At 40.4% G+C, this 21028-nt stretch overlaps 1 protein-coding gene and 1 non-coding gene across 3 annotated transcripts in view; one reads left to right on the top strand and one right to left on the bottom strand.

Annotated features, from left to right (window-relative positions):
- Positions 1-9737, bottom strand: part of LOC131682976 (histone deacetylase 4) — a 113017-nt gene extending 103280 nt beyond the window's left edge. Inside the window, exon 1 of one of the 2 annotated variants that reach the window (XM_058964812.1) lies at positions 9551-9737. In XM_058964812.1, coding sequence (XP_058820795.1) covers positions 9551-9686 — 136 coding nt within the window. In that variant the 5' untranslated portion in view covers positions 9687-9737. The remainder of the gene's footprint in view (positions 1-9550) is intronic. The other variant, XM_058964808.1, reaches the window with a different exon arrangement.
- A 2061-nt stretch (positions 9738-11798) lies between these two features.
- Positions 11799-11872, top strand: Trnan-guu (transfer RNA asparagine (anticodon GUU)). Its single transcript has one exon. It is a non-coding gene; the product is annotated as a tRNA-Asn (tRNA).
- Positions 11873-21028: the final 9156 nt, after the last annotated feature.

Raw genomic sequence — 21028 nt, 5'->3', positions numbered from 1 at the left:
TGCAAAAGGTTAATTGCTGATCGACCGTCTGCAATGTTAAACGTCTCTAAAAGTCGGGGCAACAATTGCATAGTTGGTCGATTGTACCGGTTTAGTCGGTGAGAAAATCGGGAGGAATATTTGTTGGGTAGCTGAATATCTATCCATGAGAATGACAACAACAGCCTTCAAACTACAGCTTTCATTTAAGACTAAGTCTGTATTAATCGGCCCAACCATATGGGAGAAACCACGGTAAATTTGTAGTTTTCGAATCATGGTCGCTTCGCCAGGGGCTTCCGGAACTGTATACGCTGATCACGGTGTCTTTTTTTAACAACTTTATGCAAAAAAATTCAGCATCTCTGAAACTTCAGGATATGAAAGAATGGGCTTTCCCCTTTCATTTGAAACCAACATCAAAATAATCCGTCGGGGGGTCTAGAGCAACTTTTTTTAAAATTTTTTCGTGAAAACATAGATTTTACAATGGAACTAGTTCATATTTCAGCCCCTAGATGGTGCTTTAGACATTCGAACAACACTAAAAGTGAGAATCTGATAGATAATTTAATTGTCTACAACTTTATTGACAACTAAAAACCGATTTGATATTATCCGGAAAAGTTGTTTAATAATTTAACGAAGTCTAAGTGTAAGTTACTTTCACAGAAGACCTAATGGTTTGTAAGTCAATTCACACGCACTTTTTTTATTTGCCAAATAGTTGTATTTAGTTGACCAGTGAATTCAGCGGAATTTGAGAGCTTGGAAAGTTTCATCTTTTAGCTGAAAATTATAATTCCATATTCCACCTGATATAGGGCACCATTAATATTTTTGGGATGAGAAGTCTCACATAAGTATTGACCAAACTAGTATGATATTAATATTCTTTTCCAAGATAGTGAGTGATTCCTCCGGCAGAAACAGCTGTTTCAATGATGTATGCCTTCTTTTTCATTTTTTCGATTATTCTCGGGGATGACTGATAACTACTCTTGCATGAACCTCCTACTTTGTTAGCATCTTCGTATAAAATTCACTTGTCCTGAACTTCAACCTTTATATTTGAACAAACTCAATGAAACTTTTAACACTATTGAAATATTTCGCGGGTTTGATTGCAACGTATCCGTTTTCAAAATTAAATCAATGTGACAAACAGTGAATAAAAATGAGTTTTTGGATCAAGATATTTTTTTTGGGATATATTCGAGTACTCAAATCATATTTTTTTTTCAAAAGTAATACATTCTACATAATCTAGGATCCATTTAATAGCGATTTCTCGTATAATTGATAGGTAAAATCCAACTGCCACAATATACTTTGCGGAGAAAATTTGAATAAATCGTTTCACGCTAACCAGTTACAGTTACTGCTGTGGTTTGCGATCAATTAGAAACGGTGTGTCCCAACATTTCGTCTTGAACGGAATTGTAATAGCTTATTTAAACGATCATAACCTAAATTATGCGACGTATGGTCCTTTCTAAAACATAAATGTAAGCAAACCCTTGTAACCAAGCAATACCTTCCGATGAATGGTAGCTACTTCGAACCTATCGGGAAAGATTACAAACTTGAACCAAAAGCACAAATAGATTTCTGTCTCTGGTAAACATCCTAATTTTCAGAAGGTCAATCAGAATTGTCAACGAAGAAGTTGTAATGAATCCCGTCAAATATTTTCATGCCACTAGACCCAATTATTTTTGTGGTAATGAAATAAGTGCGAGAAAATATATTTTCAAACCATTAGGCCTTGTGTGAAACTATCTTAGATCGTTAAAATCTTAAACAACTTTTCCGGGTGATTTCAGATCAATTTTTGGTCGTCAACAAACTTGTAGACAATTAAATTTTCTATGAAATTCTCACCTTTAGTGTTGTCCGAATGTCTAGAGCACCATCTAGGGACAGAAATGTGAACTATCTCCAGTAGTAAAACCTATACCGTTGCAAAAAAACTTAAAAAAAAAAGTTGCTCTGGACCCCCCGACGGATTATTTTGATCTTAGTTTCAAATGAAAGGAGAAAGCCCATTCTTTCATATTCCGAAGTTTCAGAGATGCTGAATTTTTTTGCATAAAGTTGTTCTAATAAATCCACCGTGTGATCGTTGCTATCAAAGAACCTTCAGTTGGCCATCAGTGACTTAAACCTGAAAATTTAAGTGATTTTGCCCTCAAAGTGTTCATTATGGACTACAATATAGGTTTCAAACGATTTTTTTTTTATGATACTGCACTCATGAGCTCATAACTCTGGAACAGGAAGTCGGATAGCCATTAAAGTCAACTCAAAATTATGAGAATATAACTCCTGAGACTATGTTTATTACAAACGGTTTAGTTATTTGTTATTCTGAACGTGGATACTTCCACCGAGGCTTTCGAAATGGTTAACAGTGGTAAATGTAGCCAAAAAGACTTTGAACCAGGGATGTCACATTTTTCTTTTCAAAAGATGAGCACAGTGTTAAAAAATCAACGGAAAAGTGAATTTGCGAATTTCAGTGATTGATTTTTTTACTGTAAAATCATCGGCAAACGGTGAGTAAATATGTATAAACTAACTTTTAGAGGTGTAGTTTACCGTACAAAAGAGATTTTTATAAAATCATTGAGTGGAAAAAGTGATGTCATTAAGCAAGTTGGCACTAGTTGTACCCCGTTATGGGTCACCTTGAAACAGCATTACATATTGCATTTCTATACCTGAATATCCTATTTTAGGACTTCGAATGTATTTATGTAATAGTACTCGAACTATGCTTTCGATTTTCTGGTTGGTTTCAGAATTTTCAATTAATACCACGCGAAGTAGCAAAAAGAAGCCGAAAAATAATGCAATCCCGAAGACTTTTTTGAAGCCTTCAAAACTATCAGGCTCGAAAAGAGAGAACTGTGGCAGTATTTTGACTAAATTAGTTATGGAATTTGCATTTCGATTCGTCTTATCAGAATCCGACACTAACTTAGTTACCGCACTAAGCTAGCCCCGGATTGACGCTAGCTCGAAAAAACGGAGACGTAGAACTCATAGTCAGTAAATACTATATTGAGGAATTCCTTAAATTCGTCGATCTACTCTAAGATAATGTGACAATTTGGTCCACACAAGATTTTTCGGTACGGAATTCTGCCTGCTGCCGTCGTATTCAGCTCAGATGTCCCAGATATGACAGTATATTCAATTTTGAATACCTATGTCGACATATGTGCAGTAGACCTCGACAACTTTATTGAATTTCAGCTACTAGGATGGACGCCGAAATCGGCTCAGAAGGACTTAGTAACTATCCAGTTACGGCTTTCTCTGACATCTTCAGAGTCCTTCTTGCTTGAATTTGGCGTCGTGAAATTTGGTAGAAGAGGTGTTGTTTCATCCTATTCACCAAGTTAGTCCTACTGCAAGAGCGTTTGACCTTCTCTAGAACCAGAGCGGCGGCACAAGAACCGAGTTGGAAACCAACACTATAGCGCTGGGCAAGATGCACCAACGCGTGATCAAGTGGCCGGCCATCAGCGAAAGAATGTGCATAGTGAGGATCAAAGGTCGTTTCTTCAACTACAGCATCACAACGTGCCCTAAGACGAGAAAAATTCATTTCACGCGCAGCTAAGGCGTATCTATGATAGCTGCCTGGTGGAGTGTTAGGTTCGTCATTGGCAACATGAGCTTCCAGATAGCCTGAGAAGCAACGAATAAAACGGTTATTGGACCGGACAGTCTGCACACCGTTACAAATGACAATGGTCAACGATGTGTGAATATCGCAGCCACCCGAGAGGAATGGCAGGCAGCACCTTCTTCCCCCGCAAAAGAATTCACAAGGCTACTTTGAGATCACCTGATCAACAAACTGAGAACCAAATCGACTACGTTCTTATCGACGGAAAATTCTTCTCTGACATCAAACATGTTCGAATCTAACACAGTACGAACATAGATTCGGATCACCATCTGGTAGCGGTCTGCATGTGCTTAAACGATCGACCCTGTACAAAACTTCTCGAGCACGGACGCCTAGGTTCAACATCGAGTAACTAAGGGACGATGGTACTATCGAGAAATACGCGCAACAGATAGACACGAAAGAGCAGCTAGAAGTGGCTAGTCTTGATGATCCCTGGAGTAACATACGAACAGCCAATAGGTAGCACTGCTCAATACAGCTACTAGGTACGAGAGCTTCAAATCTAGGAAATGCCTGATATGACGGCGAGTGTTAGCAATTAGTTGAGAAGAATACATTAAGGATGTTGATACTGCAGCACCATACGAGAGCGAAGGAGGAACAATTCAGAAAAGGTAGACAAAACTCGGTATTCCGATGACCAGAGAACCTTCAGGAAGATCGTGATAACGAGGCGATGCAGCAACTGTACCGCGTAAATGACACGACGAAATTCTACGAGAAGGTGCAAAGGCAATGTACCACAAGCCGACAAGAATCAGCCTGTGGAAGCGATGCCGACGAAAGATGCCCAGAAGTGGATCTACCTGAGATTTAGAAAGAGATCGGATGGTAAAAGAATAATAATGCCGCTGGAAATGATCAATTGCTATGTGAGCTACTGAAACTCGAAGAAGAGTCATCTGGATAGAGTACTACATGTACCCTCGCATCACCTGTTCATAGATATTAAAGCCGCATATGGTACAATCGATCGAGTTCAGCTACGGCATATAATGCACGAATACGGGTTCCAGTAGATCAAAATGACAATGGATCAAGGGATGTGTTACGTCCGAGTTTTAGAGACACGCTCGAGTCTTTTTGATATGCGATTTTAAATAGTAGACAGAAGAACTCATCACCTTGTCGTAGCTTTTTCCGAATTTCAAGCGCTCTTAGTGAAAGGGAAAGTATTGCAAACGATCTACGGTGGGGTGCAGAAAGAAGACGGAATGTAGAGACGGCGTATGAACCACGAATTGCAACAGTTGCTTGAAGAACAACCCAGCGTTCGCACAGCAAAAATTGGGCAGCTGCGATGGGCTGGGTAAGTCGGCAAAATGGCGAACGATAGCTTGGTAAAAAAAATTCGCGAAACTAATCCGACACTTACAAGAAAGAGAAGTGCTCGGCGAGCAAGTTGCAGGAACCAAGTTGAAGTGGTCCTGAGGAGTCTTCGCGCTCCGCAAGGCTGACGACAAACAGCCATGGACCGAGTGAACTGGAGACAATTTCTTGATACAGAAAAGGATATCACGGCCATAGACTGATAATGTCAAATGGCACTAAGTGCAAATGAATAGTTCTCTTTGTTGACTTTCTCTTCCGTTAACCCTCCGGAAGTCGCGCTTGTGGCCCACTGAACGAGCATCCGCTGGAGCCCTAAGACGATTTCGCTAGATTTTCAGAGCAGCGTGCACTCAGTGCACTAGCGCGACTGTTGGAAAGTTAATAACTCGGCAGCTTTTACGTTTGCTGCTTATCTCCTAGTGTAATACGCTAGCAGAAATTGGAGGCTATGGTCCAAGAAGCAGCAAGAGAAGTTTTCTGGTTGGTGTGGCGTGTTCGATACTGAGGTACGGCGCTGAAGACCACGTTTAGGCTGATGACCATACGCGAGCACGCTCAGAACCACATCGTGCGAGGTAGTATGCCTCCTCTGCGGGATGGTCCCTATCGGCATCACTCTAACTAAAGATATCTGGACAAGGAAGATGGCGAAAACTGACACGATTACCAAAGGGCAACAGAATTGTGTTAACACAGAGAACAAACGATGGAGCCATCGGTTGATTCCGAATGTGTCTTCATGGACAAACAGAAAATACGGGGAGATGAACTTTCATCTAACGTAGTTCCTATCAGGTCAAGCCTGCTGGAAGTATCTCTACTGGTTCGTTCACGCGTCTTCACCTTACAGTTTGGAGTGTGAGTGTGTGGACAGTGGAGGGAGGATTAAACAACGTAGGAAGATCCAGCCTACTGGAAGCTACGCAGACGGCCAGAAATTCATTATCGACGTAACGTTCTGAAGTTCGTCGCTGGTGAGCAGTTAGTGAGGCATTAGTGAGAAGTACACCCCCAGCGACAACCAGAGGTGATTCATTAAAGCATTGCCCAACGGAACAGTATGGCAATACGGCACAGAAGATCTGGCGTGAAGCAGGAATATCATATCGACAAGGACTTTTTGTCGAGTGTCTTCGCATAGACAACGGTTCTCAGAATATAAATGCAGACTGTCATGCAGGCCTGTAGGCAATTCTTGGGAAGCTCTAAGAAAGTGTTATTCTGAACAGGGTGACGAAATGCATGAAACCTGAAAGGAGTCTGTTAAACAGGCAGTTCGGTTTCCGAAAAACCGAAAAAAAAGCGACGGTGGATACGATCCAAACAGTTATTGAGGGAGCATAGAAGGCGTCCAACTAGAAGAGGAAGGGCTATCGATATTGCGTTATCGTATTGATAGACGGCAAGAATGTGTTTAACTGCGCTAGCTGGAAAACTATAGCAGCATCGCGTCCCCTAACAATTGTGCAATATTCCAAAATTCCTTTTTTTCTGATTCGAATACTGGTCTACGGTACAAATTCGGGGTAGAAGCCGATTAGGGTCACGGCGAGGGTGCCATAAGGCTTCGTACTTGATCCAACGCTATGCAACATCTAATAATCTATAGGAGTCGAGATATGGCTGGATTCGCAGATTGAATCATTCTAGCGATAACAGGTGAGACATTGGAAGTGGTTGAAGAAGAGGTAGAATTTCAACTCACGCTGTTCGTATCAGGTCAAGGCTGTTTCAGGAAGTATCTACATCGGTTCGATCACGCCCCTTCATCCTACCATCCGGATTGTGCGTGTATAAAGGAAACAGTACGAGGCTTTCGACTGTCCTGAATCTGGGAAAGTGCGAAGAGAGTTACCGGTTCAAAGCGGAGAGAATATCGTAGAAGAGTTGTGCAAACACCGTCTGTAACTAGAGTATTCGGGCAGATACCAGTGGAACTGCAAAGAAAATAGAGAATTGATCAACGAATTAGTAACCATAGGTGACAGTTCGTACAGGCGCGCTATAAAGGTCGTGCCGTCAAGTAGGTTAAATCTACCACCGGGGACTACATCGATTGGGTCGTGTGGAAGCACAAGCGATTGGTTGCCGGAGGTGCCAGTGAAGCTACACTCCATTCGAAATCGTCTACCTGACCTCGGTACCTACCGACTGGATCGCTGAGTGGGCTATGTCTAACGCCGGGGGACGGATCTCGTCTCCAGGCACCGAGGCACACTGGTGTCAATGGACAAAAATCGTGGGATATTTGATTGCGCTAAAACTATTGATTCTAGCAATATATCTGTGAGGTAGTTTCTTGGAATAAAACTCTCGTTCTTTTTGTCTCAGCGAATCGATGTTTATTCTCCCCAAAAGAAATATATTTTCTTCAGTAAACTTATTTATAAAGAAGACATCAACTTTGTGGTTTTCGAGACATAGGGTAGACGTGCCCTTATTCATCTCATTAGTCACGGAATCACACTATTTCGCTGATAATTCGGCTTAAACTGATTGAATTGCGCTTAAATAGGTATCAACATCTTTGCTTCGTTCTTAAGAAGCAGATCAATAAAAAATCTAGCTTGGAAAATGTATAATACTCGCGCTAGAGCGAAGCGAAAAGTCGAGCACAATGCACCTTTATTCATCCTACCATTTGAGCTAATGCGTTGAATAGAGATAGCAGACACTGCTCTAACTAATGTGTTCAAATGGGTGGGATGAATAGAGGTGCTCAGATGAATTAGGGCACAGTAACCCTACAACGTTTTTTGTGAAAGAACTCTTTAAAGCGTTTTTTCTCTGAAAAATGTATGAAGTTTTGTGCGATTTTTGGTGATCTAGAAAGCTGTGTAGACTGCTAACATAGACAACTTTGCAGAAGCCGCTAACTTTCTAGCGCTTCTATTCACTTATTTCGATTGAAAATAACACAATCCAAATATGTACAACTTCGCTGAAGGGAATGTAATTCTAGCTGATTTAGCGAAGAAAATAAATAAGGGGATAATTTATCGATCCGGTGAGACCAAAAGAAGGGCAGCTTAGTTCCACGAAACATCCTCAAACACATCATATTGTTAAAATCAATAGTTTTAGCACAATCGAAAAGCCCTCTTTTTTCGTTGTTGTGCCCACTGTGCGATGGCAGGTGTTGATCGTTCTAAATAGTACGGTATGGTGAGAAATTCCGCCGCCGAGAAACTCTCAGTCGGACAAAAGTTAGATCGAGACAAAGCTGGGAACTAGATGGCTCACGAAAACGGGCATCCGCGTTGGCAGAAATTCTGCCACCTGGGAACACTCAGTCACAGTAGGGTAGATTAACGGCCGAGAACTATGCGAGTAAAAGTTGGCAGCTAAATGATTCAAGTATAAAGAGATTGATAAATTACAAGCGAAAATATGGTAACTAAATGGCACAAAGGACGAACGATTTGATGGGCCAAGCCAGACTCCAAAACGAATGTGACCGAAAATGCACTATAAATGATCATTAAGGCGTATTATCCAAGGAAGTTTCCAAATTTTACTCTTCTCCACTAAGAAGAAATATGGCATAGTGCATCTTGCATTGCCTTGCTAATTCAAACCAATTGTTTCGATTTCAGTGGTTCTCATCAGCTTAAAAATGAACTCCTTTTCGTGCGGGACATTTCGCTTGATTAGGGGTTTGCTAAGGAATACAATTAGTGTCTCCGTTTTTGGAGCTAGCGTCAATCGGGCGCTAGCTTAGTCCTGTCACTAAGTTAGTGTCGCATTCTGATGAGACGAATTCGAAAGGCAAGTTCCATAACTAAGCTAGTTATAGGTTTTGCGCCTTTAATGCGCAAATGTGACTATTAACAATTTCCTCTTTAGACCCTTAGAGGAGAAAAATTAGATTTCACCAATTTTTCTACACTAAGAAGAAATTTTGGTTCAGCTGTATAACAATCCAATCTTAATATCAGTATCAAAGCGCCACGCAATGTTCCACTTCCTAATATTTTTATCTTTCAAATCGGTTGTCAGTTTGCCCCTCTCGGAAAGCTTAGCTGGCAAAACTTTCAAACTAGATTAGCAGAATCCAGTTCAAGTTCGAATTCCATCGCCAAATGGCACGGCTCGTGTGATTGAAGCAAGGCACCAATCACCCACCCACCCTACGACTTCCCAAACAACCGCAACCGCCACGACCCCTTCAGCTTCTGCTGACTCCCATCGGAAGAGACACGCAACACGGCAGGCATGAAGGCAGGTTGGGCTTGGAGACAACACAGCCGAACAGTCACAAAAAAGCCAATAGTCTATTTATAGACTGTTTGCATTTGACCGAACCAGAGCTCGACCCATACAAACAATCCACCACAGCAGGCAACGAGGAGCTGTCCGTGCAAAAAACAAAAACACAAACACGGACCATCGCCACACCCATACATTGATGGTGGCAATTTTTTTCTTTCGATGGTTGTGATGACAGTTTTTTTTTCGCGTCGTGCAAACACCGAAATGCCGATGATGTGGAATTGAAGGGGATTTTAACAGTTTCGGTGCAACAATACCCACCTGGCATACTTCCGAGATGACAGTTTTGGCAAGTTAGCAATACCCGGTTACCAGCAAAAGGTATTGCCTTACGTCGCACACTCGGAACGGGATGATATATTACTACTTTGTAACACTGATTAGTAGATGTGGACATCTGAGCTGACCACGTAAGTTCAGTTGGTAAAAAAGGACAAATAGATTTGCCCGTATCATGACAGTTGACCGGTTATATTTATGGTCGTGACTGAAAGAAAAAATATGCAGATTAAAAAAAATTACGAGTGATTAAATTTGTCACATGAAATATTGGACAGAATTCTAATTCGCAAAAAGTATTTCGGTAGCGCAATCGTCCTTGGCCTAAACTAATATGATGCTTTTATAACATTTCGATAAAGTCGTTGAATAATCACAAACACGTTATAACAAATTCACATATCCAACAAAATTAACTCATCAACAAAACTATATCTATGTAAATACTATAGACCTTGCAGCGCAACAGCCTGCTGTGATGTCCCAGCAAACTTTTCCACGATAAACATGTTTCGCGAACAGGAACCAAAAAAAATTGATTCTTCGCGAATTTCTTGTTTCGTCAACTTGTTAGTGTGCACGTGTGCTTAGCTGAATTTTCTTTCACATTCTATCATACAAAACCATTCGGTGAGTCTGTTTTGCACCATACCAGCGCTCATCATAATATCGTTATCGTATCGTATACAAACGAACGAGATCAAAAAGACATACGGTTGTATTTGTTGTTTAGCCGAGCAGGCGCTTGTTGTTGTTGTTGTTATTACTACTCTCGGTTCTTCTATACGGGTGTGTAAAGTGTGGGGTTCTAAAAATAGCCTCCACTGCGCTGGGTCTGTTTGCGCACTTGTTGTCATTTTTTATATGCATATGACAGAGAGAGTGCTCTTTTAACTACATACATTAGTGGTACAGCTGGGTGGTGTACACACAGCTCTCCTCCAGCCGCCGGTAGTACCCGTAAACATCGTAAAAACATGCCGCGCCATTGCAGTGGTGGTAGTTTTGCGATTACATACAGCGGCCACCTACGACCGCCACCAACCACCAGCTCCGGTGATGGTTGCCGTAAATTCGCATTTCGGAACATCGGTAACGAGCTAGTTCGGGAAGAGTTCAGGACCTTCCGCTTGAGCGCTAGAACCATCAGGAAGGTCAGGGACGCCAGATGGATCCAGGTTAGCGGGTGAAAGGACCGGAGAGGCCGTGGATCATACTAACAACAACGTGTACCGCAAACAGTTATTTTACTTGTTTCTTCCGGGTCAAGTCCGCCGTTCCTTTGTGTGTACCATTTGGGTAAAGGGTTGATATTAATGGATTTTGGCTAATGCTTTCAAACTGGATTGATCGATAACTTCTCGACAAACATATGATTACGGCCTAAAAGCCAACTACCAAAATCCACTTTGAATGGAAATTCCGGACAAACCGTTACATGCCAATCACAGATGTTGGTAGTAAACGAAAGAGAAAAGTTTTCTCTTTCACAAACTATTGTAAACTGTGTTCGGCTAGTAACGTTTTGTCCGGAATTTCCATTGAAAGTGGATTTTGACAGTTGGCTTTTAGGCAGTTATCATATGTTTGTCGAGACTTTGATGTTTTTTTCATATCTACTCTCAATCAACTAGATTATTCAACCAAAACAACCTAACGAGTTGTCAAGTTCAAGTCGGATCTCCAGCAAGTAGGCGTGCGAGTTTTGGTACGAGAACTTGTCCCAATTTGAGTGTTGAGTTTGAATTCTTGAAAGTGTAAGCTGCAGAATCGGGTCGAAAAAGTCGACGAGAACGCCTTCCGTCTGTCACAGAACGGTCCCACGACGCAATCCGACCAGATGAAATCATTCTAATAATAGGAACATCGCTTTTTACCCGCCTTTCAGTTTTTAGCGTGTTCTATTTCCGTCCTGAACGGGATGTATAAAATTAGGAACATGCCTGTTCCGTTCAATCTTGATTAAATCAAGGAAAAATTTTTTCCTTGCTCTTGCATCCATTGTAATCTAGAGCATAAGAGCTGCCAAATGGGACACTACTGCAAACTGCATCGCCCAGTTATTATGCATCATTGCTGACTGAAGCGCACCCACACTAACGTGAGATTCCGTAATCATTGCAATCATCGGTGGTTGGTAGCGAATGGCCAATGCGGGTGCTTGTGTGCGAACAACTTGTGCAGCAGACTACCAGCCACTACAGAACCGGCGAAGCTGGCAGCAACCGGGGCCTCCGTGGCGCAATTGGCTAGCGCGTTCGGCTGTTAACCGAAAGGTTGGTGGTTCGAGCCCACCCGGGGGCGGGATTTTTTTTTGCGTCGAGTCGTTTTTTTTTGATAATTATGTTTGCGTTGGTATCAAAATAAATATATATTCCCTGAATTCCCAGGGGTACAATCTGGCGATAAATGTAAGAAGGTATCCGTGAACTATCCTAAAAAGATGAATGTATGAGTTAAGGTTGAACTGATGGTACGAGAATTGAAAACAAAAACAGCAGTGTTTCCCCTCACACAGTATCGTTGGACGTTGAGAGTTGAACACATGAATCTGTGCGAAACATACTTCCCTGCCGATCGTACTATTCTCCATGACTCTGGTACAAAATCTTACCTGTAAAATAAAAGAAAAAAACAAAATTAGTAGATCAGTCATGCGGAAATGGGGATTAGAGAGCGGTTCTTGTATTTGGAAAGCTAGATGAATTCCAACAAACAATGCAATCCCACGACGCAATATTATTATGTACTATGAAAACGGCATTCCCTAAAAAACGGGTTGTTTATTTTGGTGTTTTATCTGTTCCCCTCATTCTCGAACAAAACAAACCAGTTTGGACGAACCAAAAACAATGTTTAAAGCTGCGCTAGCTTCTGGCGTGGTTGATGGCATACTTTGTTGACGACGTCAACATGGATTCTAGCGTCGATTGCGATTCGCGACAGCGATAAGTGAGATTTTGAGAATGCTTTTTTTGTTTGTACACTGTTATTCGAAAATAGCGCATTTGCGAAGTTAAATCTTTAAAGGGTGCGTAAAAAATTTCGGTTACTCTGCCCCATCCCGTTCAACGATTAATGTCCAATCCAAATGAGCTCAAATCAGTGCAAAGTCTGACGTAAATCTATAGCCGAGACGTAGAAGAACAAAATAATACAGAAGCCCGCATAATTGAATATTATGTCGCAGTTTGCCAGTCTTAAAATAGTCTTTTCATCAATCTCATTCGCCAACGGGCCGGTTCGGCTGTAATAGTTGAGTGCTATAATATCCAATGTGATTGTAATTTTCCGGATTCCGCTCCGTTCCGCCGCCCGTTCTACATCACCTATTTTTCCTCGGTTACGGAAGCACTTATACAAGAACTCACATAATATTGCTGGATGAGACAAATCATCACATGGTCTGCTAATACGTAATATAATTGTAAAGGAGTGATTGAAGGGGAATGTGCGTCATATCCTGGAAGGTACCTGTTCCGGATTGTTCTTTATTGTGGAAATCTTTCATAACAAAAAATGGTAAAATGAAACTAAAGCTTCATCGACATTTTTATTTGGAGCTATTTTAAGCAATATTGAGTATTTGATAAATTTTAGATGTTCCAGAATTTTTTTCAAAAGTTGTCTTTCGTCTGTATGGAAGTCATCCTAATTGTATAACAGAAATGAATCTTATAAAAATTTTAATTAAAGCAATAAGCTAGTCAATAACATTCTTAAAATCTTGTACTTTATCTTCAGGGATGATATCCTATTAAACTAGGTCTATGCACGAGAGCACAATACTTTACATTACTAAATCGGACTTTTTTCTTTCCACTTTGTCTCATTACTAACTTGCAGACCGTCTTGGCCACCAGCTAGACACATGTGTACATGGTTAACCGACTGGTTGGCACTGACGTTTCGCAGACTGTTTTTTTTTATTAAAAGTTGTTAATTTAAAAACTGCTCATGATCAAAAGAAGGATAAATCTCATGGAAATGCGAAATTTTCAATCAAAATTTATGTAAAATTTTTATATTTTTCAGTTAAAAAAGAATAACAAAATCAATTTCACCTACTGCTTATGCTTAAGGGGGGACGTCAGCTTTGTGTCATGCTTTCTGACACATTTTCAAAAAAAAAAAAATTCTTGCAAACAGGGAAACAAAATGGATTGAGGTGATTTGCCTATGGTTGGTGTTACGTCAGACCGGTCTAAGTGACACTGTATTGATTTCGAGAAAAACGAGTTTAAAATCACAGCATGCTTTACGTTAAAATTAGAAATAATTTTTTGCCATAATTTTTGTTTATTGTAACATTTTTCAAATCTGATAAAAGTCGAATGTAGTTGAAGAAATTCTTTATCCAGTGCTATCAATATCTCATTTTTTTAAAGATTTAGTCCGATCTGACTTAACACCACCGACCATATTACAAAACACACTTGAGTCTTAAATAGCAATTTTCAGTCGCATGCGAAAACCCCTGCTCTTAGAAGTTGCCAATGCAAATAATAGATGAATACTACGGTCCATGGGGTGGTGCTCATACGTTCAACGGAAATGAAAAATCTAAAAGAGTCTTGAAACATACTAAATTATCTAGTCCTTGACCCAAACTTTTTCAAAAAATCAAATTATGAACAAAATGGCAGACATTTGAACAAATTTTCGTTCGAAAAATCGAATTTCATTGCAAAAAATACTTTTTTTCGAGAGTTGTCCTACTGGAGCTGTAGAGCTAGGTTCTCGGAAGGGCTCCCCGTCAGAATCACACGCCACAATTTGCAGACGAGACCGACATTGACGCCCAATAAAACACTGCTTTAGGCCAATTGTAGCGGGCCGTGATTCTGAATGTGATATTCATTGTATGGTTCAGATATGTGCGGGCGCATGGACTTCGCGATCGCGTGTATCATCGCGAAGGACTCGAGAATTTGTACGTTAACGTGTTCGATCGCGAGTGCGTTTGTATGTCGCGTGTGTTAACGTGTATGTAACTTTGCGTGCATAAATTCTATTTCATGCCTTACGCACATTCGCGTGTGTTCTTGGATAATCGCGCGCGGACCGTGAGTCTAATACTTTATTTTTTGGTGTACGGCTCAGATGATAGAAGGAAGTGAGATCTTCAATATCACTAGATTCCGGACATGTCGCCGTGGAACGTGTTGTCTAGTGGATATGAGCTTTATTTTTTGGTTGGTCCTACTGAATGTATGGACCTATGTTATTAGGACAGAGGGTAATGGTTTCCGGACGTGATCGTGTCGGACGTTTGTAGGTTCGCGTTTGAATCTTCGTAAGTCTGTATCGATTTTGTTGGTTATTTTCGGCAAATTTGAGACTAAGAGAAACGAAAGCAATGAAATTGAAAGACGGATAGGTATTCTAGAACGATTCAGTTATAAACTTAGAACGGAAAACTAGGACTAGGCAGGCTCATATGGACATGATCGAAAGGAAAATGTGAAGATTTCTTTGCCTTCTGCTAAGTAGCAGTCGGCGGTAAAACATGATGATGAGTTATGTTATACCATAGACCATGCAGTAGACTTCGGTGCAACGCCCAATTCCTACTTAGCAAAAGGCAAAGAATTCTTCACATTTTCCTTTCGATCATGTCCATATGAGCCTGCCTAGTCCTAGTTTTCCGTTCTAAGTTTATAACTATTATAAAATAACCAACAAAATCGATACAGTAGAACCCTGCGGCAATTAAAACATAGTAACAAGCTTCGTAAGTGCTAAAACGTTCATCTTATTACCAGGGTGTTATCAAGTTTGCGTGATCGCGGGCGTAGGTGTGCGTTGTTAATCGCGAAAGGCTTAAGCGTTCGTATTTTACCGTGTGTGTCACGTGTGCTCGCGTGCATGTGACTTTGCGTGTACAAAACTGGATTTTGTAACTGTGTGGCCATTCCTATATACGCGTGCGTTCTTGGATGGCCACGCGGACCTTCATTCTGATAGTTTTCGTATACAATTCACATTCTGACAGGGAGTGAGTTACCCCATATCACTAGAATCCCCGGTAATGTCGCAAGGTAACGTGGTTTCCAGTGGATCTAAGAGCTTTCTTTTTTCAATTGGTCCAATTTATTTATGTAACTAAGTTTATTTAGGCCAAATGCGGTAGCTTAACGAGGCCGATAATTCATTTTTTTAAGGTACATCGCACGTGTTAGTGGGGCAAGAGAAAGCCGTATTTAGGGGCGGCTTGCTCCTCTCTTATGTTTGTAAAGGAAAAAGGTAGGAAGTGGGATACATATTGCAAAATTTTGTAAAATTGACATCCTCGTTGGCTGGTTGATGATTGTGGGGGATATGCACACTTTATTGTAGTGGTTTCCATTCTGTAATCGCAGGGGCGAGGAGAGGATCGATATTTCGGAGAATTATTTGCTCTCCGATGCTGTCATGATGTTCTTGTGACGTGTGCCATGATGTTCTGGATGGACGGTTATCAAGAAAGGTATGCATCGTAGACTCGTGAATAGACTGCCCAGAAAAATGATGAATTTTTGAAAACTCAATCGGCCCATATAAACTTCAGGCACGTTGGTCCGGTAGTTAGACTTGTTCGATTTGCTTCAAATTTGGTGCAAGTACTCCTGGTGGGACTAGGAATCGACTCAGAGGTGGGCCGATAGGGGTCATTTTCTTCCTGTGACTCTACTCGTGAAGCAATGCCATATTGTAGATACAGGGAGAGGTTGACGAGGTTCTACTGTGAATGAGAGGGGAAAATGTATTAAACTTGGGCATCAATAGTTTTCAAACAGATGTAGATGAGAAAAATGTAGGGGTGGTCACGGCTTGCCAGGACGTCCCGGACTGGCACATAGGGTGATCTACCTCGGACCCGAAGGGAATCTATTAGTTGGGACCTGGCAACACGGTACTCTGCGCACAGCCAAACAACATGCGCGATGTCGTGATAGCCGTTCTCACAAACGCAATGATTACTGTCAGAAAGCCCTATACGACGGAGATGCTACTGTTTCGGTTTCGCATACGTCGGGCCGTGTCCCAAAGAGTGATCATCTATGTTTCTCTTGTTAACCCGTCGACAAACCGGCGCCAGTAACTGCGTTTTATGGCTTTCATTAAATTTTTCTTTCGCTTTTCTAATATCGCGTACAGTCGATAGCTAGCGACTAACTCGTCGTTCCGGAAGGCTTTATACGCGGCAGCCTTCTCCGTGTATACGTCAGAGCGCTCTTTATCCCACCACGGGTTGGGAGAACATTTTTGACTGTTCACGCCGGATACTCGTTTCGTCTGAGCTTGAATCGCGGTATCGAGAATCGAGTCGGATAAAAAATGATACTCTTCCTCCGGGGGAAGTACCTGTGTTGAATCGATAGTTTTGGATGTCTCAGCAGCGTAGCTCTTCCAATCAATATTTCGTGTGAGGTCATAGGAAACATTGATTGGTTCCGAAGGTCTTGAACGAGTGGTGATTGCAATTACAATCGGCAGCATAGAGATATGTTCAGTGCACTTGCTTGCGCTGGTGGTCTAGGAATCCGTGTCATTTCCCCGGTGTTCAAAATTATCATATTGAAGTTGTCACAAAGGTCTTGAATTGTCGAGGATCGATTATCGTCGTACAGACATCCCCACTCTGTACCGTGAGAGTTAAAGTCTCCAAGAAACAGGCGGGCGAGGGAAGATGTTCAATCACGTTGGAGAATATTCTATATCCCATCATGGCCCTAGGAGGAATGTAAATAGAAGTAATGCAAAGATCTTTGGCTTTGATTGTTGTTTGACAAGCGACAACTTCAATGCCTAGCGTCGCAGGGAGATTGATTCGATTGAAGGAGTAGCACTTTTTGATCACAAAAAGTATCCCTCCATATGGATCGTTTCGATCCAAGCGGATAATGTTAAAATTGTGGAAGTTGAGGTTTACATTAGAAGTAAAACTGTAAAACATGATTCCGTTTATTAAGTTAACCATCGAAGGATACGATCGCTGCAAGGAGGGGCCATTGTTCAGTCAACTGTTTTAAAAATGTTCCTACTGTTGGTAGAATAGCACTCCACTTGCACTCCAAAATCTTAACTGATTGAAGGTTAGGGTCCTTAAAGCGGCCAACCCATCACCACTTATCACACCGTCAATCTCCACATCGCGAGAATGAATTTTTTTTATTCGTCACCCGCGTGATCTTCACACAGTAGAGAGTTGGTACAGGATAGTCGTCTAAACAAAGCCGTCTTTCAGGTAAGAAAACTGCTTAACATTGCACTACACTGCAGTGCTTGATGCAATAAAATGTTTATACGCCAGTCCTTGATGGGATAAACACCTTTGGCGATATTTCCTAACTCAAGGTAAAGTTACACTAAACAACGCGCGTGTATAACGAACGAGCGCTCGGTTACGAAAGAGTTAAGGGACAATCCATAAATGACGTAGCATTATATGGAGGAGGGGGAGTTTTGTATTTTGTGATGATGTGTGACGAGAGGGGAGGTAGGGGGTCATGTCATGCGACGTAGCTTTTTAAAAGAATAGGGGTTGACCTGCTGTCAAGACAACCTTACCTATTTCATCTAACTAACATCGTTCTTCATTTTTAAATATTTTTTTCGGCGATAAGAGGGGGGGGGGGGGTTACCGCCAAGCTACCTAATTACCATATTACGATATTTAGAAGTTTGTTACGAAATTCTACGATGGGGGAGGGGGGTGTTAAAAACCACTCAAAAAATGCTACGTCATTTATGGAACAATATAATAATTTAAGGTGTTGTTAAAGTAGATAACACGGTGCTACAAAATAAAAATAATTGAATGTACTTTTAAAGTGATATAGTAATGATTGTAGATCTGGTCAAATACAACACAAAACCATGTTTGATCAATTTAATATACCCTCAAAATCTTGATTTATAGCAAAAAAACGATTTTTCGGGACTTTCGGCACTAAATAATTTTTTTACGCGGTCATTTTTCAACCGATTTTAATTTTTTTGAGTCTTGAAAAGAAGAAAAAAAACCATTCCAACGATATGTTATGTTATGTTCTTTCGTTAATACAGTAAAGTTTCGATTATATCACGCCTAGTTATATATATAGGGATGGATTTATACATGTATAGAACAACATTTAAGTACATTCATATATATTCATTTAAATATATACATACTGACATACATATGGTCAAGGCTCCGAAAATGGCAATGGCAATGAAATTTTTTTTTTTATCAAATTTTGCGTCAAACTGTTTGTTTTCCCTATGTATATAACCTCTAATATTAAAAAATATGAATGGTGAGCCCAGAAAAAAAATTCCATGTCTGTCATTTATAAAAGTTTGTTGATGCTACTTGCATGACCTGAAAACGACTAAAAGACCGTAAGGAGATAAAAATGTACACAAAATCCATATTTTCAACTTTTTGCCTGGAACCACATTTTTCCATCGTAGTCTAATTTATATTTGATGATATTACTTGAAAAATTGAGATGAATATGGATAAATACTTATTTTCAATTGTGAAGTAATGGAAACCATATAACTTGTAACGTGACAGATCAAAAATTCGAAAAAGTTTTGTGGACCACACTAAAAGCATGCATACAATGTCTAACCTATATTTTTTATTACTACTTTGAGTCTACTTTTTGAAATTGTATTGTGAAAACCTTAATGTTTTATTCATTTTGTGTTTTGAGAAAACACAGTTGATCTTATGTAACGTGACAGATTTTTTCTGCTGTGAAGCAATTCCATCAAGTTTGATTCAAGTACGTCAAAAATGGTGACCATCTTCGATTCTGATGAAACCTTTTACGTTTCATCTTTATGGGAGACTAAGTATTTTGCATTATTAAACAAACAATTTTTATTCAAGAGTAATATTTAAAAAGGGCGTATCCGATCTGAATGCACTACTTTCAAAATATATTGTTCGAAAATCGCCATTGGTGCAGCAAAACTATATGATAGCAAATTCTATGGAATCAATTCTTCCTAGTGAATATTTTTTGGTGAAATTTTTCAATAAGAAAACAACAAAATGTTAACAAATGCAATTACAAAAACCTGTTTTAATCCACCTAGAGGTGCAATTGTGCCTTTCTCATTTCTCCAAACTATGATTTAGTAGCTGGTTCGTACAATATAACATTATGGTAATGTTTTTCATTCTTATTACACTTGGTAAGTATATATAAGAGCACCTTTTTGCATTCATCGCGGTCTCGGTTTGAATCGGAGTTTTCTATGTGATCGCACTCCACAACCCGTAACTCCGGAACCGGAAGTCGGATGGAGATGGAATTTAATATCGGTTTCCAGGGACGCAACACCTTTCATTTGAGACTAAGTTGATCAAATCGGTCTAGCCATTTTTGAGAAACCAATATAACCGTTATTCTGAATTTGGATGCTTCCGGATCCGTCGATGGTGGCCAGTGTGGCCAAAGAGACTTTGAATGACTGTTGGTGACCTAGATCTACAAATTCAACAAATGTGTTTACAAATTCACCTTTTTACATTCATCGCAGAATTCGTTAGAATCGGGATTTGCTGCGTGATCGTACGTATCACCCTGTAATTCAGGAACCAGAACTCGTATCCACACAAAATTCAACAGCAGCTGATGGACCTTTCATTTAAAATCAAGTTTGTCAAAATCGGTTCAGAAAATTCCGAGAAACCGATGTGGACAAATCAACAAATTTTGTTTTGTAACCATACTCTTCAATTCGTAATCCGGAACAAGATGTCGATTGAAAATGAAATTCAATAGCAACCTATGGGAATATTATACCTTTCATTTGAATCTTAGTTTGTAAAAATCGGTTCAGTCATCTCCAAGAAACCGATGTGGACATTTTGTTAACAAATCCGCACATACACACATACATACATACATACATACATACATACATACACACATACATACACACAGATATTTTGCGATCTCGGCGAACTGAGTCGAATGTTATGAGTCGGTTAGAAAGTCGGTTTTTGGAGCAATTGCATAACCTTTCTATATGAGAAAGGCAAAAGAATAATATTTAGCTTAATCAGCATGAGTTCAATAGTATTTTCATGTGATTATATTTTGAAATGATGGTGGAATGGGTTTGAAAGTGGAGGGAATGGGGGGTTAGTAGAGTGGGAGTGGAGGATGCGTCAGAAATCCTTCATCTTATTTCGGTATACGGGATGGATGCAGGAAATGCGGGCGTGAGGGTGGTCCAAGGGGAGGGGAGTGATGAAGGATGGAGGTGTAAGGGCAAGACGGAGGGGGGCGGCGACGCAATACTCAACTGCATATTTTGTCTTCCATTTGAGACTTGGTTTGAGAAAATCGGTTCAGTCATCACCGAAGAACCGACTTGACTTTAATTGTGGAATATGCCCGGAATTCCGGACTTCCGGAATCGTCGATAGTAGGCAATATATTCAAAGAATGTTTGATTGGCAATCAGTGA

The sequence above is a fragment of the Topomyia yanbarensis genome, chromosome 1, assembly GCF_030247195.1.
Source record: "Topomyia yanbarensis strain Yona2022 chromosome 1, ASM3024719v1, whole genome shotgun sequence".
NCBI classification, from domain to species: domain Eukaryota; kingdom Metazoa; phylum Arthropoda; class Insecta; order Diptera; family Culicidae; genus Topomyia; species Topomyia yanbarensis.
The sequence above is the reverse complement of the archived record's forward strand: the minus strand, read 5'-3'. Positions and strand labels throughout refer to the sequence as shown.